The 18,423-nt window shown below is 40.2% G+C and overlaps 1 protein-coding gene across 5 annotated transcripts in view; it reads left to right on the plus strand.

The window, feature by feature from the left end:
• The first annotated feature begins 242 nt into the window (after positions 1-242).
• The window catches only part of LYST (lysosomal trafficking regulator), a 75,258-nt gene continuing 57,077 nt past the window's right edge, over positions 243-18,423 (plus strand). For 2 of the 5 annotated variants that reach the window (XM_030268254.4, XM_072927096.1), the window contains exons 1-4: positions 582-737; positions 13,922-14,006; positions 15,270-15,468; positions 16,961-17,051. In XM_030268254.4, the coding sequence (XP_030124114.4) occupies positions 15,277-15,468; positions 16,961-17,051 (283 nt within the window). In that variant the 5' untranslated portion in view covers positions 582-737; positions 13,922-14,006; positions 15,270-15,276. The other 3 variants (XM_072927093.1, XM_072927094.1, XM_072927095.1) reach the window with 3 other exon arrangements.

Below are 18,423 nucleotides of genomic sequence, written 5' to 3' on the forward strand. Positions count from 1 at the left end.
GCAAGGTGAATTCCTGAAGCTGTCAAGAACAGTGTCATGCAGTCAAGGCTCACTATTTATTTATTTGCCTATGCGAACCTGTTCCATCAGGGAGTTGATGGAACAGCATTCAGGGCAACCGCTTCTTCTGGGCATTCCAGCCAAGTGCCAAAGCCCAGCTCCGCAGCCGTAAACATGCTCCAAGAACTTACTCTGAGCAAACACCGAAACAGAGCGCAAACCCTGCGGAGCCCTTGCTGAGGCAGCGCAGCGCTGCAGTGACAGCGGCTCGCAGCAGCCCGGCAGCGCAGCCGCCAGCGAGCGGATGGCCACGGGTACGTGACATGCATGGAAAGGGCGTTTTTAATAGTACGCTAAAGCCGGGCAGGGTGCTGGCGGTGGAGTGAACCGGCTTAGGGGGCACCTCCCGCCCGTTTGGCTCCCCAGCAGGAGCCGCAGCCGGCCGGCTGTCCGTGTGGCACTCGCCGGGCGCTGTCACGGCCCGAGCACAAGAGCAGGGGCGGCCGGCAGTGCCGGGTCGCCGCGGCGCTTCCAGGGCCGCCCTTGGGCCGCCGGCCCGGCGGAGCGGCGGCGGCGGCGGGCGGGGCCGGGCGGGCGCTGTGTTGCCGGGGAGACGGGGGCGGGCGGCGCGGCGGGGCCGGGCAGGAACCTCCCGCCATGGGCTGCCGGGACGCTGTCAGCAGGATAAGAGCGGAGCGAGCGGCCGGACGCGTCGGCTGTGGTGGGGAGAGCAGCGGGTAAGGGCGGGACGGGCACGGCCATCGCGGGGGGCTCGCCTGGCGGCACGGGGCCGTGGTAGGGCGCTCAGCACAGGCCCTGCCCGCGGGTTTCGGCGGGCCGGGGCGGGCTGTCAGTGGCGCTGTCGCCCGGAGTGCCGCTGGCGGCTCGGGGCAGCCCGGCGGCGGCTGCAGTAGGCGGAAAGAGCCGCCGGAGGTGGCGCGGGCGGGGCCTGGCCCGGCCCGCCCCGGGGCTCCCCGGCAGCGGCGGGAGCGGCTCCGCGGGCTCGGGGCCCGAGTGTTCCGGGGCCGGCCGCGGGCCCTCGGCGGCCCAGAGCGGTCCCTGTGACGTGAGGCCTCGGCCTGTGCCGAAAGGCGACGTTTGCGTTATCCCCGTGTGCGTGCCCAGGCGGTGCGTGCGGGGTCTCCCCCGCGCCCTCCCGCGTTACCGGGCTGCTGTGCGGGTGACCGAGCCCTGGAACAGATTGCCCCGAGAGGCTGTGCAGTCTGCCTCACTGGGGATGCTCAAGAACCGTCTGGACTCAATCCTGTGCCGCGTGCTCTAGGATGGCCCTGCTTGAGCGGGGAGCTTGGAGCAGATGCCCCACTGTTGTCCCTTCCACCCCGAGCCCGTTCCGTGCGGTGGGCAGCGCTATGCGAGGTGTTGGCGCAAAGCACGAACACAAAGCCTCTGCTGTCAGCGAGGCGTGTGCTGCAGATAAGGATTGAAGAAAAGCAAATGAGGGCTGTGCACGAAAACTCGGTAACACTGGCGGACGTGGAATATACAAGAGTCGCAGCGTTTCAGCACCTGAACTGCCCTTTTTCATCCATCAAAATGGATGGACAGAGGCGAGATGGAAACTCTTCTACATGTTCTTTGAGTGTGGGGAGAATGTTCAAAGATGCTTCTCCAAGAGAAAAGCAAAAATCTAAGAATTGGATATTTCTTGATATCCCCAGAAGAACTAAAGAGCTATGTTTTACTAACATCTGCAGTGAAAGGAGAAGGCAAGAAAAGCAAGTGCATCACTGGATGTGAAAATAAAACTTCTTCGGTAAGAGAAAGCAGAGCAATTGAAGAAATTCAGAATGAAGATCAGAGGACTGAATGTCATGGCCTAGGAGTTGGAAAAGAATCTAATGTGGTTATTCATGGGACTGGCTAAAGAAGAAAATCTGGATGGCAGACTTTTTTTCTGCTTTTTTTCTTCTTGCTTGTAGTGCCATGTGACTCAGTAAGACTTCATTATAAGGATCTACAGGAAACTTGGAGCTAGTGACACAAGCTTGTGTACTGTTGCTGATGAGGTGGTGGGACAACTATCTGTTTTAGTCATATGTATCATAATCTTGTGCTAGGTAGCGGAAAAGAGGTGTCTGGAACGATTAACCTTTCCTTGAGGAAGGGTCAGGTTTTGCTTGCTTGGACAAGAGACCATGCCTGCATAGAGCTTTTATCATAATGGAGCTACAGTGTGATAAGGACTCAGGAAAATATTATTGAGTTGCCTTTTTGCCTGTATTGGCAAAAAGGCTCCCAGGCCAATAGTGCAAAGGAGAAGGCATTGCCTCAGGTACTTTAGAAAATTTGTGGTTTACTGGCTCTGGGAGTTTTTGGTGGATTTTTTGAATTTAGTGAATAAAAAAATAATACTGTTTTCATATACTATCATAGATAAGGAAAAAACCTCATCTTTTTCTAGGGGTTTTAATTTAATTGTTCTTCCTTGTTGTTCTTTGGACAGAGACTCTTGCAAGCTAAAAGCATATAGCTTTTAATGCTTTACTTTTAAAATCAAAGCCAATTGCCAGAGGAAGTCAGCTGTCACTTGGTTTATAAGCTGTATACAGATTTCTTAAGATGAGCTTTTTTTGATGTCACTCACTTCCTGCCTTCCCTTTCTCCTTGCCCTGTGAATTTTTTTAACCATACTCAAAGACAGCTTTCCATCAAAAATATTTGACTGTAAAAAGTTTTTCTGTAAGGTTAATAATAATTTCATTAAGATTCTCTTTTGATGCTTCTTTTGCTTCCTTCTTTCTTGTAGTCCCTGGTAGGTTTTTCATGTGTCACCACATCAGTTGTTAGTGCAGCTTAAGATAGTAGGGAAAGAGTGAGTACTTTGAACAATAGTATAGGATGTGTTGGAAAGTTAGACACTGGATGTGTAAACACTGGAAAAGAGAAACTGCATTCTTAACACTTACTGAAAGTAAGTCGCTGTTTTCATATAGTTCTTTTTGCAGTCAAGATCAAAGAACATAAGTAAATACTGTGATTCTATGTACAAGCGCTTCAGGAAGCTCAGCTCTGTATTTCTATTGTCAGTGATTTCTGTAATAGACCATGGTGCTTACTTATTAATATGAAATTATACACCTGTACAGCTGGTCATTTAAGAGTTCCTTTGTATTTGCAGCATTTTGCCATTGCCATCGTGGACTCTTTTCAAATAAGAAAATATTGCCTATGGAGGAAATCTGAGGCAAAACTAATTTTGATGCTTGTTTTTGAAGGCAGAAGAGAGCAAAGGGAATGTAGGGTGAAATGATTATTTTGTAAGAGGATTCTGCTGCCCCCGGAAGTGCTGTGCAGAACATGCCTGCTTGTCCTCTGTGGGTGAATTTCAGTTCTTTTCAGTGAACAGCTGTCGTTGACAAGACCACACTAATACCCATTTTATTCCTTTTTGGGGAATTATCGGGCTTTGATGGGCTTCCTTAGCTAAGAACTGTAGTAGCTATTGCTTGAATTATTGCTACTCCATCTTTTTTGCTATGATTCTTGGAGAATTGGATTATATTGTTAGAAAAGGATTGTAATGTGCAGTGGAAGGAGGCCTTTATGTATATATACCTGGGGTTACTTTGTCTTTTGCTTTCTTTTCCAGTTCAGAGATAGTTGTGAGACTATCAGGTAGTCTGGCAAATTATTGCTTGCTGAAGGTTCATGGGCCTTTAGGTAGTATCAAGTAGTTGAGCTGTTGTTATCACAGCTGTTGGTTCCTGTGACAGCTCTGATCTGAGGATGGTACACCTGGGACAAGATCAGGTAGAAGAGACTTGAGGTTTTCTGTTGTGTGATTTGGATTGGTTTGTCTGAGCTTGCTAAGCTGATTGAGCCGCTTGTTACTGCTGAAGGAGGAAATTTCCCTCCTGCAGCCTTCCCTTCACTTACAGTGACAGCTGTATGATCCCTCAATATGGCAATTCAACAACAACAAATCCAGCAGAAAAAGCTAGTTTTCTGCAAAGCTGTCAAGGTGGGCCACACCAAGAAGGAGCTGGATGAGTGCAGTGCTGGAGATAAAAGGAAGAGAGGAATTGCTGGGGAAGAACAGAAGCACCTTCTTGCTAGTCCTGTGTTGTCAGGTGGGCTGAGCTGTCTTGTATAACTCTACCCTAGCTGCATTTTGGGAGATGGGGGCTTTTACTGAGGTTCAGCAGTGTTTTGATTTAGCTGTCATGGTCTGTCGAGAAGAAGTAATGAAGCAGCGTGGTATGTGCCAGATCGGGTTTTCTTTTCCTCTGTTTACATTTAGGTCTTGCATTTGATCATGGCTCTCAGGGACTTGGAAATTAGTGCAAGGTGAAGTCTTGCTTCCAGATGGAGCACTCTATGCAGAAGTGATACTGGAATGTGTGATGGGAAAGGAGAAGGCTGTGTGTAAGTCTTGAATTTTTTCTTGCTGTAAGCTATTAGGTCTTTAGTTCATGTTTGTAGCCTGGGGTCTGATTAAAATCTCTTTTTATGGGAAGTCAGGTTTTTTTTACCAATTATTTAAGTAGAAGTGTGAGTTTCTCAGTGTGATTTTTTGGTAACTGTGTTATGTGAAGATACAGAATAAATCTGATGCTGAGTAAGAGCAAGATGGAAAAAAACCTGTGAAATTCCTTAGCTTATGTATGTTGGAGAGGGATAGGTGTGTAATACTGTTGTCTATGTGATAGTGAAGTCCTGGAATAGTGCCGTGTCTTGGTGCCTGTACCTGCTGGAACTTCTGTTGTATCTTTGTTTTGGATATTTCTCTAAATAAAGTTCCTCTAAGTTTTTGGGTTTTTTAGTCACTACTACACGTTTAATCTTCTTTCATATTCTGCTCCTCATGGATTTTGTGATTTTGGTGTGTTACAAAGGAGCCAGGGCATCTATTCTTCTGCTCCTCTGTCTTCTGTTTCTTAGTAAGTTTCTCCCCCATAAGTAAGTCCATACTGCCTGCTCTTGCTGTGGGTGAGATTTTGCTGTGACCATGCTGTGGGAAGCACTGAAAGGATTGTCTTCTGCACTTCTCTGCTTGTGTAGCTTCCTGCAGGCATCTGGGGCTTGCCCTGTGACACTTGTGTTTGTGTGGGGGTGCTGAGGCACTGTGGGAATTACTCTCACTTATATTGTGAAAGAGCTTTTCTGCACTTCCTGGATAATTTAAAAGGTGGGAAGTGGAAGTCAAGTCATGAATAGTGGTTTATGAAAGATGGTGGAATACTCATGCCTGTTAGACTGGGTCTGTCAGATGCTTGCTCAACCACTCTGACAATCTCAGCTAATTCTCATGTTTATGAATTCTTTGCTCTCTTTTCCTGCACCTGAAATTTGAGCTCCTTGGCTTCAGTTAGAAGTTGCCATCGTGCTCTGTGGAGAAGTATGGGAGCATGAAGTACTAACTGTGAGGTGGGAGGAGGGAGTTTCTGATTTTTTTTCAGCTTTTGACAGTAGAGAAAAACCTTTCTGTCCTCCCAAAAGAAATTGGAAAGATGAAATGTTAGGAGGGATTACTGTCAGTTATTGCCAAATGCAAGGATTTGTTTGAAGTATTAAAACTGATGTTAACTTCTGTGCAGTTTTATTTCAGCAAACACTCGACATCATCTATTTTTCTGTAGTATTGCGGAGGCATTTACCAAAGATTCATGTTCTTTGGGGGAGTAAATGACAAAAGAATGTAACTAGATCTGTTAACTTCAGTAAGCTACTGATTTGATAGACCTTAGTGTATTAAAAGATGCAGAAAGAGGAATGGAAACAGCAATCTGAAGGAATTAATAGCTCTCAATACCTTAATACTGAAAAAATGTGAATTAATAAGGAAAACATTTAAGATGTAGATCAAGAAATATTCCTGATAGTTTATAATTCTGTTGCAAGACCTGATAAAAATCCAGCAATATAATAATTGTTAAAAGATTTCAAAAATTGACCTCTGTCCAGTGTTGATTCACCAGTTTAAACAGACACTGAAATAGTCTTAAAATTAACCAAAGCTGTGCTAGTATTTCTGTTGGAAGGCAAGAGAGTTTAACAGTCACAGTTTCCAAGAACTGAGATAAAATGTTATAATTTGCTGTAGAGAAAACAAAGCAAAATCCCTCCAGTGTAAAACTGTGTGCTACATGATTATCGTTAGTTTTCTTTGTATTACTTGATTCTTTCAATGATACAGGGAGTTTTGAGTCAGTGAGAAATGTGTAGTTTCATTTTTTTATTTGCATGTTTCAATTAAGGAGAGATCAAAGGAAAGCAAATAACTTCCTTCATGTGTCTGAATATCTAGTGGAAATGCTGGGGAGGGGGGACGTGCGGGAGTATTTTCCACTCCAGAAGGTACTCCTAATTACTCCAGGACTATTTTTAGAAGCATAAATTACATCAGTTACAAAGCAAATTTGATTCTTGGAGTCCCACTAAGTTCTTAGCATTTGCAGCAAAAATGATCATATGATGTTTGCTACTTGGCTCCATATGCACCTTCATCTGGCATACTTTGTGCATCTTAGTAGTGTAAAATCTTTCTACCAAAGTATTCATGAGTGATACACATTTATAACTGGGGACTTCCTTCTTTGGCACTATTTTTTTCTTTGCATTGTGGATGGATTAAAGGTTTACTCTGGTGATTCAGCATTTTGTTAAATGTTTGCTATCTATAATAGGTATATCAGGAAACGTCATATTTTTGGTCACTATTATATGTAGTGTAATTATTATAATTTTCCTGTTGGAGTTTGTGCTCCTTGACTAATTTGGAGTGCTGTTTAAACTTCAAAGGTAATTTAAAAATCCTAGTTCTTCCTTATTTGCATTCCCACTGGAGAAAAGCTACGTAAAGTGAGATGATGTGAGTCATTTTGTCTGTAGTTGTCTGGAATGTTGACTGGGTCATCCGGGTCCAGTTCAGTGCATCAGGGGCTGGTGAATCAAATGCCTCTTTGCTGTAAAGCCTGGAAGAAATACAGGGTCTGCTTCCCTAACACCACTGAAGCTGTTTTCACTTTGTAAAGAAGCTGGCATACCGAGCTTAACAGGAATAGCAGTATATTTCACTCTCAGATATTTGGGTAACTTTTTAAATTGCCACTTTTAGAAGGGTTTACCTGCTGTTTTGTCTGCATCTGACAGCTAATAGAAAATACCAACTTCACTGATCAGTTTTAAAGCTTCAGAAGTGTAAGTAGGCTTCAGCCCTTTAATGTTTTTGGTTTTTTTTATTTTTTAAACCTCAGATAATTGATCTTCCCCTCTTATTTAATTGCTCTTAGTGGGTACTTTAGTCACAATGTCAAAACTGATCTTAAGCACTTTGTAGTTTTAATCTTCTCACTACTAAGCTTTCATTTAGGATAGCCTTTACTCATTCATACTGCTTCCACAACAGTGCCTCAAGCACTCAAGAGTGCTCTAATCTTTACTTCTTCTCTTTCTCCAGGCATGGGTACAATCCAAGTGTATAAGATTATAAGTTACAAAAAGTTTTGTATGATCCTCTAGATCACAGCTTGAGCAGACATAGGTTGTTCAAAATGCAGGGTGGTCTGCATACTTGTAAAGTGGCCCCAGCTATAGTCACAGAGTCCACACTGTCTCCAGGAGTGTGGATTAATGTAAGAGCATGTCACAAAGTCTGCCTGGTCATGCAGGGCTGGTCTCTGTTGGCTCAGTACTGGAGACAGTGGCACTGAACTTCTGACCTACCTGCTGTGCCAGACTGCTGCTTTCATTTCAATTTGCAGGGTCTGTGGAAGTCAGTCTTGATCTTTAGGTTTAGCTGTTACTGTGCAGCCATGACTGTTAAGGCTTGCTTGTAGTCTGGTCTGCAGTTAAAGTATCAAACCTAAAGTATGGAAGAAGGTATTTAGAAGTATTACTTGTATATATTTTAATTTAGGGAAGAACATGTTAGCACCCTGACTAGTGCTCAGAACGAGGCTCACTTAGGAGCATTGCCTTGCTACTGCCAAATGTTTTACAGATGATCTTCATCCTTCATTTTTCATTTGTAAGAACTTACTGGTCTTTTGTAGATTCCATCTTGTGGTGGAATAGTTGTCAGTTCCTTCCTTTAGTACCATGTGTTTGCAGAGGTGTTGGCCTCTGACACTTTAGATAAGATCTGAAAGAGAACCTAGTCTTCAAGCCTGCTAACAAAGCTTGACACCAGCATTTTCATGGTATTGGTAGCAGCACTGTATTCTTTAGTGCTTTTTAGCTGATGTCCATGATAGCAGGCATATTTGTTTTTGACAGAGTTAGTGCTGCAATGATTATCTTTGAAGGCTCCCAGCTTTGCCCGTGCCTCTTCTAAGGAATGCTTACTCTCAATACCAGTATGCAGTGGTCTGAAATATGAAATTTTTAAATGAACTAGAATGGATTTAATTTGGCTAACAACTATGTTGTAGTTAATGATTTTGGATAGTAGAAGACCACAATCTCAGCATAAACTTGAGTATAGCATATGTACAGGACTAATGTGTAACTTGAGTGTAGGTGGTTGTTTGAGAGCCTGTCTTTCATTAGTGTTGTACTTTTTATCTTGTTAGATGAATCATCTCTTTTTTTGTTTTTGCTTGATTTCAGGCTTGACAAGAATGTATTCACAGGTGTTTCATATTGTTTGATGACTAAATAAAATTCCACATGAAGTTGAGAAGCTGCCTCAAAGCACTTGCCTAATACACAGCTAGCCATTCTTTGCCATTAGCTCTGTCTCAGGGGTATTTCCCCCAGACTCAAAAGGAAGAAATTACTGATAATCTGGTAACTTGTAAAGGAATACTGTTCTTCATAACTCAAGGCAGAACCTGAGAACCTGCTGAATTTTAGCAAGAAAAAATGTCCCAAGATGACATTTTGGAAACTGTTGAAGAGAAAAACATGAACTGGGGGGTGTGTGTTGTTGTATGTAAACAAGAGTAACTGTACATGTTAATCTGAGATACCTCTGAGTTATGTTTCTAATATTTAAAGCTGGTTTCACCAATAGTTATGCTAGACAAGTGAAATTCATGAAACATTGCTTCCTGAAGCAGTTATACTAGGGAGAGCAGACATAAACACTCACGGGTCAGGATATATGGCAGGCAGCTGATTAAACACTAGTAAATACTTGATAGGTTACGTTTTGAAAGAATGCATTGACCAAGTTTTGGAAGTATAGTCTGAAACAATCTTTGTGCCCGCAGACATCATGATGAGTTTGATTTCAAGCTATCAGAAAAACCTGGGGCCTGAAAATCCATGGAAAATTATAAATTGTGAGTAAGCAAGGGTTTGGCTTTTTCTTATGTTGCTGCGTGGTGCACCGCAGGTCTGGGTCTTGATCAGAATGATGACAGCCCTGAAATTGTTTCTGAGAAGGTGACCTGCCTGCACCTGCTGCAGTGCTTCTGTGTATCTCGAAGGGTCTGTAGCCTTGGGTATGTTTGCTGACTTGATTTTATAAATATATATATGACAGGTATTTTGGAAAGCACCCATTTCTTTTTTTTTTTTTTTTGAACAAACCTGGCTTATTACTTGTCTAAGCTCATTTGGTTTTTCCCTTTGGCATTCCTATTCTACATGGGGAATGGCTAGTTTAGCCATCATGTCAGTATTCCCTATCCATACACAATATGAAAATATGTATTTTTATTTCTTTAAGGATTGTTACTTTCAGTAAGCACAAATAATTCCTTTAAATATTTTTTTTCAGTGTAAGCTTGCACAATGCTTGCACATCCACAAGAGGTAGAAATTTTCTAGTTCTCAGGTTGTATAAGCACTGAGCTTCATGAATTAAATTTTTAATACCATGGCAGAAGAACACAAGTAAACAACATACTTATGGAAGGCTTACAATACTTGGAGAAGCAGGACTCTCAAACTTCAGGTGTTGTAAGACAAACATCCCTTATACCTGAGATGGAAGTTGATACATAAAGTGGCAATATTAAGATTATACAGACATAAACACACTTGTGTATTAGGAAACATCATTACTCTGATAGACTCACCATACTTTTGAGGGTTCATTAAAATAATACTTGTTTACTGTCTTGTGCACTTGACATACTTCCCTGGCTCATTAAAAGGACCGTGCATGTGTTATTTATCCAAACATACAAAGCATGGTATGCAAGCTTTTCACATTTTTCTTTGCTCTGAGGGAGAGACTCTGAATAACTTGTTCAGAAATAATATTGACCTAGTGAATTATGTGTAAGGCTTAAAGCTGGTTACTGAACTCCTTGATGAAATCAAGGACTTGGTCAGAAATAGCACTGTGCCAAAAAAAAATTGACAGCTCAGCTACCTGCAGCCTCATAATAAATTCTCAATGTTAAGAGGTTTTTTCGTGTGCAATGTCATGGTTGGAACAGTACTGCCTTAGTATGTAATAGGTTTTCTGCTTCTGTAGCCACAATTAGTTAATAAATAATAGCGGAGGACAGCGCAGAAAGTGGTTGAAAATATTAAGCAGGAGGTCTTCTGTGGAGCTGGAGTGTTGCGTGGTATGTTTGTTTTGAGAATGAATCAAACTTAAAAGGTCTTGGTTTTGCTTGTTTGCTCATGTTTTTGACCGAGTTGTTGGATGGTTAGCAAATTTTGCTGTGTTTTGTAAGCTATTCTTTTGGATGATTGCCCTGCATCAGTAATGCGGAGCATCAAAGTGTCTCAGGCTTTCTGAGAGTCTCTGCTCAAACTACAGGTTCCTGTTTTCTTTCTGTCTGTGTGTTGCTCCTGCTGTGTAACCTATTTTGGCCATGTCAGCTGGGTATTTATTTCCCGTTTGTGTAAAGTGTTGAATCACACCAAAAGAACAGAAAAGGAAGAATGCTGATTTCGGTAATGCATTACTTTGAGCCTTCATTTGCATTTTCTCACCACATACAGATTTCAAGGCGACACTGTACTTCCCATTTTGTTCCAGGCCACACTAGATACGTATTACTCTCTTGCATGCTCTCATGCACTTTTTTTTCCTTCCCAGTTTGCACAGAGGATTTCATTCTTAGTCTAATTGTTAGTGATTTTCTTTAACCAGACAATCAAAACTGCTGTCTGCTACTCAACTTAATTTCTGCAACAATATGACAATCTTTGCTACAATAGCTGAAGCCTCTTGTGGAGTTTCTTAGTAACATGCTGATGCTCTTCATTATGTATGTGTCCTCTGCTAACAGAAGCTTGAGCTTAAGTTGAACCCCAGACTAAATCTTCTAAATAATGATAGATATATAAATGTTAAAATCCTTGAAAAGGTAACAAGCATACTCTCCAGAGCATAAACATTAGGTACAAGCAATGAGGCTAGAATAAGCATTTGCTATTTGAAATGAGTACTGTATAAACTAAATGTAGTGTTTATTGGCCAGAAGTTACCTGTGTGTGTTTATATATATATATATACTTTATTCTAGAGAATGGGTGAAAAGGCTACAAGGTTTGAACTGGAGGCCAGAAAAAACTTGATTGCACAATGTCTTATAGAAATAAGGGTTTTTTCAAAGCATTGGTTTGAATAGTTGCTGAAAAAGCAACTTCATTGCAGTCTGTACTTAAAAGGACTTGTAGCCATGCCATGCCTGGTCAGTGTTTCTCTCTTACCTGAAACAGAAAACTAGGGAAGGTAAATAAATTAACAACTTCCTGTAGCTGTATGTTACCTAGTTCTCTTTTACTCCTGCTATAGCTGTTGGGCAACAGTTTCTGAAAGTAACAAACTAGTATTACGGGCTTTTGAATTAGTACTGTATTTTATCATTATGCTGTTGTTTACTGGACATTTCAGGCCTTTCTGGGCAGCGTATTGTTGAACACTTAACTAAGGAAAAGGCTCAGTTCACTTTAGTATACAGAGTACTAGTTCTGACTCTTCGCTTTTGTTGCATTTTCTTGTTTCCACAAATTCTACTGTTGTTAGAGATAACATCTAATAATTAGCACAGTGCAAATTTAGTATGTTAATGATTGAGTATTCAAGATTGCTAAATTTGTATTAGAGCTTCATCCTTGTAAGGACAATTTTGGTATTTTCTTTCAAAGTCCAGTGAACTACAAGACAGTCTTACACTTTAAGGTGCTCAGTTGATTAGCAACTTCATAAAAATGAAAAGTAGTTCAGAAAATACAATTTTAAGGTGCAAGAAATCGATTTGTACCACACCAGTAAATAGGAACTAACTCCCTTGAGAGGTGGGACTGAAAGGGGCCAGACGGCAGACATGATACAGGTTGAATTATGAGCATGATGCAAAAATAGGCATGAAAAGGGCAGGAGAATATCAAATTATTTACAGTTAAGTGGGTTTTTTTTTAACTTGTGGGTTTTTTCCTTTTATAAATAAATACTATGTAGTAGAGGTGTTTTTTATGAAATATAGTAGCAAATTAAATTACTCTTTTTTTTTTTTTTTTTTTTTTTTTTTTTTTTTTTTTTAGAGCTGGCTATGTGAAGCCCTCACGCATAGAGTATTTCAGAACTGTAAAACTGTCAGTGTCTCATTGGGACTGTGTACAATATTCTAGTAGGTTTCTTTCTGCTCTCAAACAGCTTAGTTAGGTTTTATCATCATCTGCTTCCAAAGATAGGTTTATGCTGTCAGTCTGTTTAAGAACTTCATTGCAGGAAAAGAAATAGGTACAACTCAGAACTAGCTAGCACTTGTTGAAACAAGTCCTAATAGAAGTGCCCCATTATCCAGCATGGTATCTCTTTACAATTTTTTTTTCTGCACTATAGAGTCAGAGCATCTTAATTCCTTTACCCATCCTATATTAAATCATTGTGTTAAGAATATATGCCTAATGTCTTTTTGTGTTAATGGCAACAAAAGCGTACTTTATCTTGCTACTGATATTGGGAATCCACCCTTTTGATAGAATATGCCAATGTATGTTAAATCCATGAAACCAGGCAAACAGTGCAGAAACCTGGAGACTGAAGCTTCAGCTGGAAGGACACAAAAGCCTGATGGACAGCTTACCTCTGTGTTTGTTACTCTTGTGCAACTGTGAAACCACTAGCTGCTTAAACTATTTTATTTTAATAAATTGTGACAATTAGCTGAATGTGTAAGTTAGTTTTTTGTGAGGCTATGGATGAAACATGTTTCCTAGTGGTCAAAGAGAGGCCAATTATTAGGTGCTTGCCTGGGTAACATACAGTGTTTGTCCTTAAGGAAGTCTGTCGTGTATTGTTCATGCTCATCATAACTTTAAGCTGAAATTTTTACTTACTTGCCATCTAAGAATGCTAAACCAATTAATTTAGTGTTTTTCTTTCCTTTTTTCCTGTCCCCATCTGTTGTGGTTTTTTTTCTCACAATTAACTGTGGATGTAATAAATGTCTTTTGAGTGTTCACATAGAGACCTTTAGTAGTTTAATGTTTTTGAGGCTTTTCTTGGTTTCTACCCTTTGCATTCCCAGTGATAAATTTTCAGTTGATGAGTTTCCCACGGACAAATTTTCAATTCTTATTAACTACATCTTCCCCAGTGCTTAGTGTAATAGAGAATTGGTATTCTGTCAGGATAGACTAGGAGAGATTTAGGATGCATTTGCATCAACACCTGACTGCATAATTCTGTTCTCCTTCTATCCCTCACTTGTACCTGGAGCTGCAAGTTTTTCTATTATTATATATGCAGGTGGTGATCACTAAAACCTCATACTGTTTCTGAAGGGAATTATTTAAACTTGTGTACCTGGCTCATTTTGCATTTGACGGACTAATGGATTTTATTATGTTAACTTATCTCATGTATGCCAATTTTTTTCTCTGTAATAGGATTTCAGTTGTGCACAATCTTAAGCTAAAAGTGAAAACCAGGGCTTTAAAGCTCAAAAAACCCTCAAGGGCTCTTCCTAAATTTCAAACAGCTGTCACAAAGTAACTTAAAAAAATCATATTAACCATGATATTTTTCTGTTTTTAAAAACAGGTGAACCAAGAGTGATATTTCCAGAATATATTTGTTTGTTCTTCTAGATAGGAGATAAATGTGTTAAGCTGGCAAAGTGATACTGGTAAGAATTTTTTCGCTACTTCTACAGTGAATGGCATTATAAGTATTTGCAGTTTTGCTACTAGAAGGAGCTTTCTGTACCATTAGTGCAAACAAACTTGCTTTTACTTCCAAGGTCTTATTTTGTACCTAATAATTACGTATTAACTCATCTGGTTTATTTAAATGCTACATTGAATCTTATTTTGCCTTTTTTTTTTTTCTTTGTTTGCACATTCCGTGCTTGGATATGATGAAATATATGAGTCCTACAGCACATTTAACTCTTTCTATTTCTGTGTAAACAGCTGCAGTGAAAGCTTCAAAGTATTTTGCTTTTACTGCAGCTGTTTATACAGAAATAAAAGGAGTTAAATGTGCTGTAGCACTCATTAAGTGAGGTTTATGTGGATTGAATGATCTTGTTTCCATAGCTGCCATCACTGGTTATTGTTTTTTATTTTGCTTTCTTCTGTGATCCTCTTGCGAGTTTTCTACAGCTGAGTCTTCCATTTTGTGTCTTGTTTGAGTTAAATGTTTCTCCATGTACTGATGCTGAGATCCAAAGCAAAATTAATCAGTCTGGGAAGCAGTACCAATATTTTTGGTATTTCCTCCTCAACAATGGCAGCAGAATTGTCTCTTGAATTAAGCACACACTAGTAGTGACTGCTATCCCCTCAGTTGTGCCAGAAGGAATACACTATCTGGTTTGGTTGTAAATCTAAACCATTGTACTTTTGCAACTCCCAAAATTATCTGAACTCAGTAATTTTTTTCTTTTCCCCTTGAAACAATCTGCACACTGTTTGAATACATAACATGGTATTGTTCAAATAAGCTATTAAAGAATAGGATTTCTGTACAATGTTGTGTAAGTGCTATGTGTTTTGCCCTTATGCTTCAAGTCAAGTACCTTTTAGTAGCAGACAAATGTTGAAGCTTGCATAGAGGTTACAAAGAAAAGCTGGAGCAATGTCATTAACTTCCATTTATGCAGTGGGAGGGAATGCTTTTACTTTTTAGATTTATGAAATCAGTGTTTGGGGTCCTGGGCTGTTAGCTAAAATTTCACTGAAATTCTCTAAGTTTGTTCTTTTCTTTTCTTTCCCTTCTACCCTACATGGGTATATTGATTCCTCAGTTCAGCAGACACTGTCTTTTGGAGGGGGTGAGATACAGGGAAGAACCTTTCCTGTATCTTTCCCTTCTTCCCCCCAGTCTTTTGTCTATAAGAAATATATTTTCTGATGGAGTTAATTTCTGTCCCTTCCTCTATTTACAGCTCAGACATGAGCAGTGCCAGTAACTCACTGGCACGGGAATTCTTGACTGATGTCAACAGACTGTGCAATGCAGTGGTACAGAGGACAGAAGCCAAGGAGGATGAAGAAGAAGAAACTCATATGGCAGCACTGGGACAATACTTAGTTCAAGGCCGTGGGTTTATTTTGCTTACCACTCTGAACTCAATAATTGATCAGGTAGTAGCTTTTCTTAAGGGGTTATAGTTTTTGTATTGAGCTTTGACTGTGTGGATTTGTCTGGCTTGCGTTGATTGCTCTTGGTACTGGTTTGCTTTCCTTTTTGTGGAAAGTGCATGAGTTAATTGGGTAGACTAGAAATTCAAAAAGGTATGTTATTGTCGGAATCTGTGGGTATTGATGATTCCGAGATTGTAGAAAGTCTCTGTCTTTCTGCCCCGTTGCCAAAGAAGAAGCCATAGTTCGTCTGTGCTGTTTTCAAGGTTGTTTATTCTTGCTTATCTATAACATGTTCTGCTGCCCTGCCGCAGGTCTGTCCTGCAGGGCAGCATGTGGGGCTCTGCCCTCAGTGGGATGTTACAAACATTATATACCAGAAACTACCTGTGCTGTATTTACAATAACGTGCCAATATCTATCATCTACATTGAACAGTGTGTCCCCACCCTAAACCAATAGAAAAATGCCAACACTAAAGTGAAACATGGAGGGCACGAAGAAGGAGGAAAAGGACAAGGCACACCCAATTTCCTCCATCTTGTCCCCTTTGAACCCCTAATCTAGAATCCTAAAATTTTACTTTTGCACCCGTGCCACACTTAATTATTACTCATATCAAACACTCAGAGCTTGTAATTCATCCTGTAAGATTGAAAACTCTTTTCCATGGACAGAGATCAGAGACAGTGTCTCTCGGGGCTCTTTACAGGGGGGTTCCTGACCTCCTGCCAGGGTCCCAGGCCCTCCAGGGCAGCCAGAGGGAACCTCTGGATTCTCACATGTTGTAGTTGCATTCTGTCCTTCAGCAGGAGCAGAAAAGGGAAAACTAGATAATCATAGGCCTGTTTGCCAGCTCATATTTGACTAAGGCATGTGTGAAGTTCAAGTGCAATAGCTGGGTGGAAAGAGACTTCAGCTGCATGTCCCAGAGTCATGTAAAGTGCCAAAATGCTTGAGTCAGCTTTGTGTTTGAAAGTTATTGTTCTTTAGAACTGAAACCATTCTGATAGTGCTACAAAGCATCCCATAAAAAAATTGTGTTTGAATTCTGTGCTTTCTACAGTTCTTCCCTGCACTGAAGTTCTTAGTATGTAGGTGTTAGAATCTCAATAGGAGTGGAGGTTTTTTAGTGGTTATTCTGTGGTTTTGATTTTTTTTTTAATGCTGTTACATTTTTGGAACAAAGTTTCATGTTGACTTTTTAAAATCACTGTTTTGTGCTTTTGACTTTACTGGTTTTCTTTTTTGAGTAATTCTTTCTGCAAGGTGGATTGAGAGAGCTTTGTATAGAAACAGTTTAGAGGTGTAATAAATATCTTGGATATTTCTGATTGGCTCTAGTTAATTATTATACTCTTTGTAGATTGGTCATTTTTTCAGTGCTTAAAACAGCAGAAAGGCATAGGAACTGAATGCTGAATAGCTTGGTAAAATAAAGAAGGTTAAGCTATTTTTAAAAGTACAAGATCTTCTTATTTTTTTCCTAACACAGGAGCTGACATGTCGAGAAGAACTTCTGACCCTCCTTCTGTCCCTTCTGCCATTGGTATGGAAAATCCCTGTCCAGGAAGAAAAAGCAATAGGTATATTTTATCACTTACAGTATTAAGCACATAAAAGATGTGATATGTGTTTTACTACAGAGCTGAGGACTCTGTGCTAAAGAGCAGTTCACTGTAGTACATATCCTCTAACATAAAATGAAGACATGGATTCTGCACAGAATTTAAATTTTACAAATGAAAAAAACTGTGCAGAGAAGGTAAAGGCTTTCAGTCAGTGTGAAAGACAATGCTTTTGTTGTTGTGTAAAAACTGAACAAGAAAATAAATGGCAGTGATCTCAGTCAGATTTTTTTTTTTTTTTTAAATTTTGGGCTCTTATATTTATTTGTCTGATGCATTCTTTCCCCTCCCAGAAGGTAAAACAAAGAGAATTAAGTAATGGAATTACCTGACTGTTTGAGAGGGTTTCTAAGGATTCATACCTGAAACTCTTCCAGGGCTTTTTTTTTGGTATTTGCAACTGCTCCAAATTGAAGGCTTTTGTTAATGTTTGTGGACTTGGAGTCTTTAAAGGGCCAATTTCATAGAGCTTTTATATAATAAGCTTTCCTGCTTGCCCAGATGCATCATTCTTTCATGCTCCTGTAAGCATGATGGAATTAAAGAAATGTTTTGGTTATTCTGTGACAGCTTAGTGACTTTTCCAGGGTTCATTTAAAAGGCTGTTGTGTAAATAGGTTTTAAGATGTTGTGGTTTATACACTACATAATGCACAGCTTTTACTTCTACAAATTACCCTCTCTTAGTACTGAAAGAGTAAGCATGATGTATCCAGTTGTGCACTAGGTAGTCAGGTTTTTTTGTGGACTGAAGTTTCCTGTATTAGGCAACTTTCTTCTTTCAGTGCAGGTAATATCCTTTGTTTGATAAAGTACTCCTGATTAATTTCCTGCCTTCAAAGCAGACTGTGTTTTTTACTTAAGTATCACAACAGTGACTTTTTTAAACAGCATGGCACAGTTGTGCTTGTACATGGAAGCATATTTTCTTTCAGCTTAAATAATGTTTATAGCTGTTATGTGGAGTTCTGGGGCTTTGTGGGGATGGGGGCTGTTGTTGTTAACTATAACATTTTTCTAAATAGTGAATTTATGGGGTAGAGGATACTTGCAGTTGTTTCATTGTAGTTCTTTTACTGCCCAAATCATCCAGTTACAGTTCTGTCACTTCTTAAAAATAACAATGGACTTAATCCAAGAACATGCAGAGTTGTTTCTCTGCTTGCTTTTTTTAATTGGAGTTTACTGATAGAAATGTCCCTGACTATTTTAAAATCCCCTACTTTTATTTTTGCTGCTTGTATTTGGAATAATTAATGCTGAAGTAAAAAGACTGAATACTGAGGTCTGTATACTTGAAGATTTGCACTGATGATAAGTAGAGACATTT

This window comes from Taeniopygia guttata, chromosome 3 (assembly GCF_048771995.1).
Source record: "Taeniopygia guttata chromosome 3, bTaeGut7.mat, whole genome shotgun sequence".
NCBI classification, from domain to species: Eukaryota; Metazoa; Chordata; class Aves; order Passeriformes; family Estrildidae; genus Taeniopygia; species Taeniopygia guttata.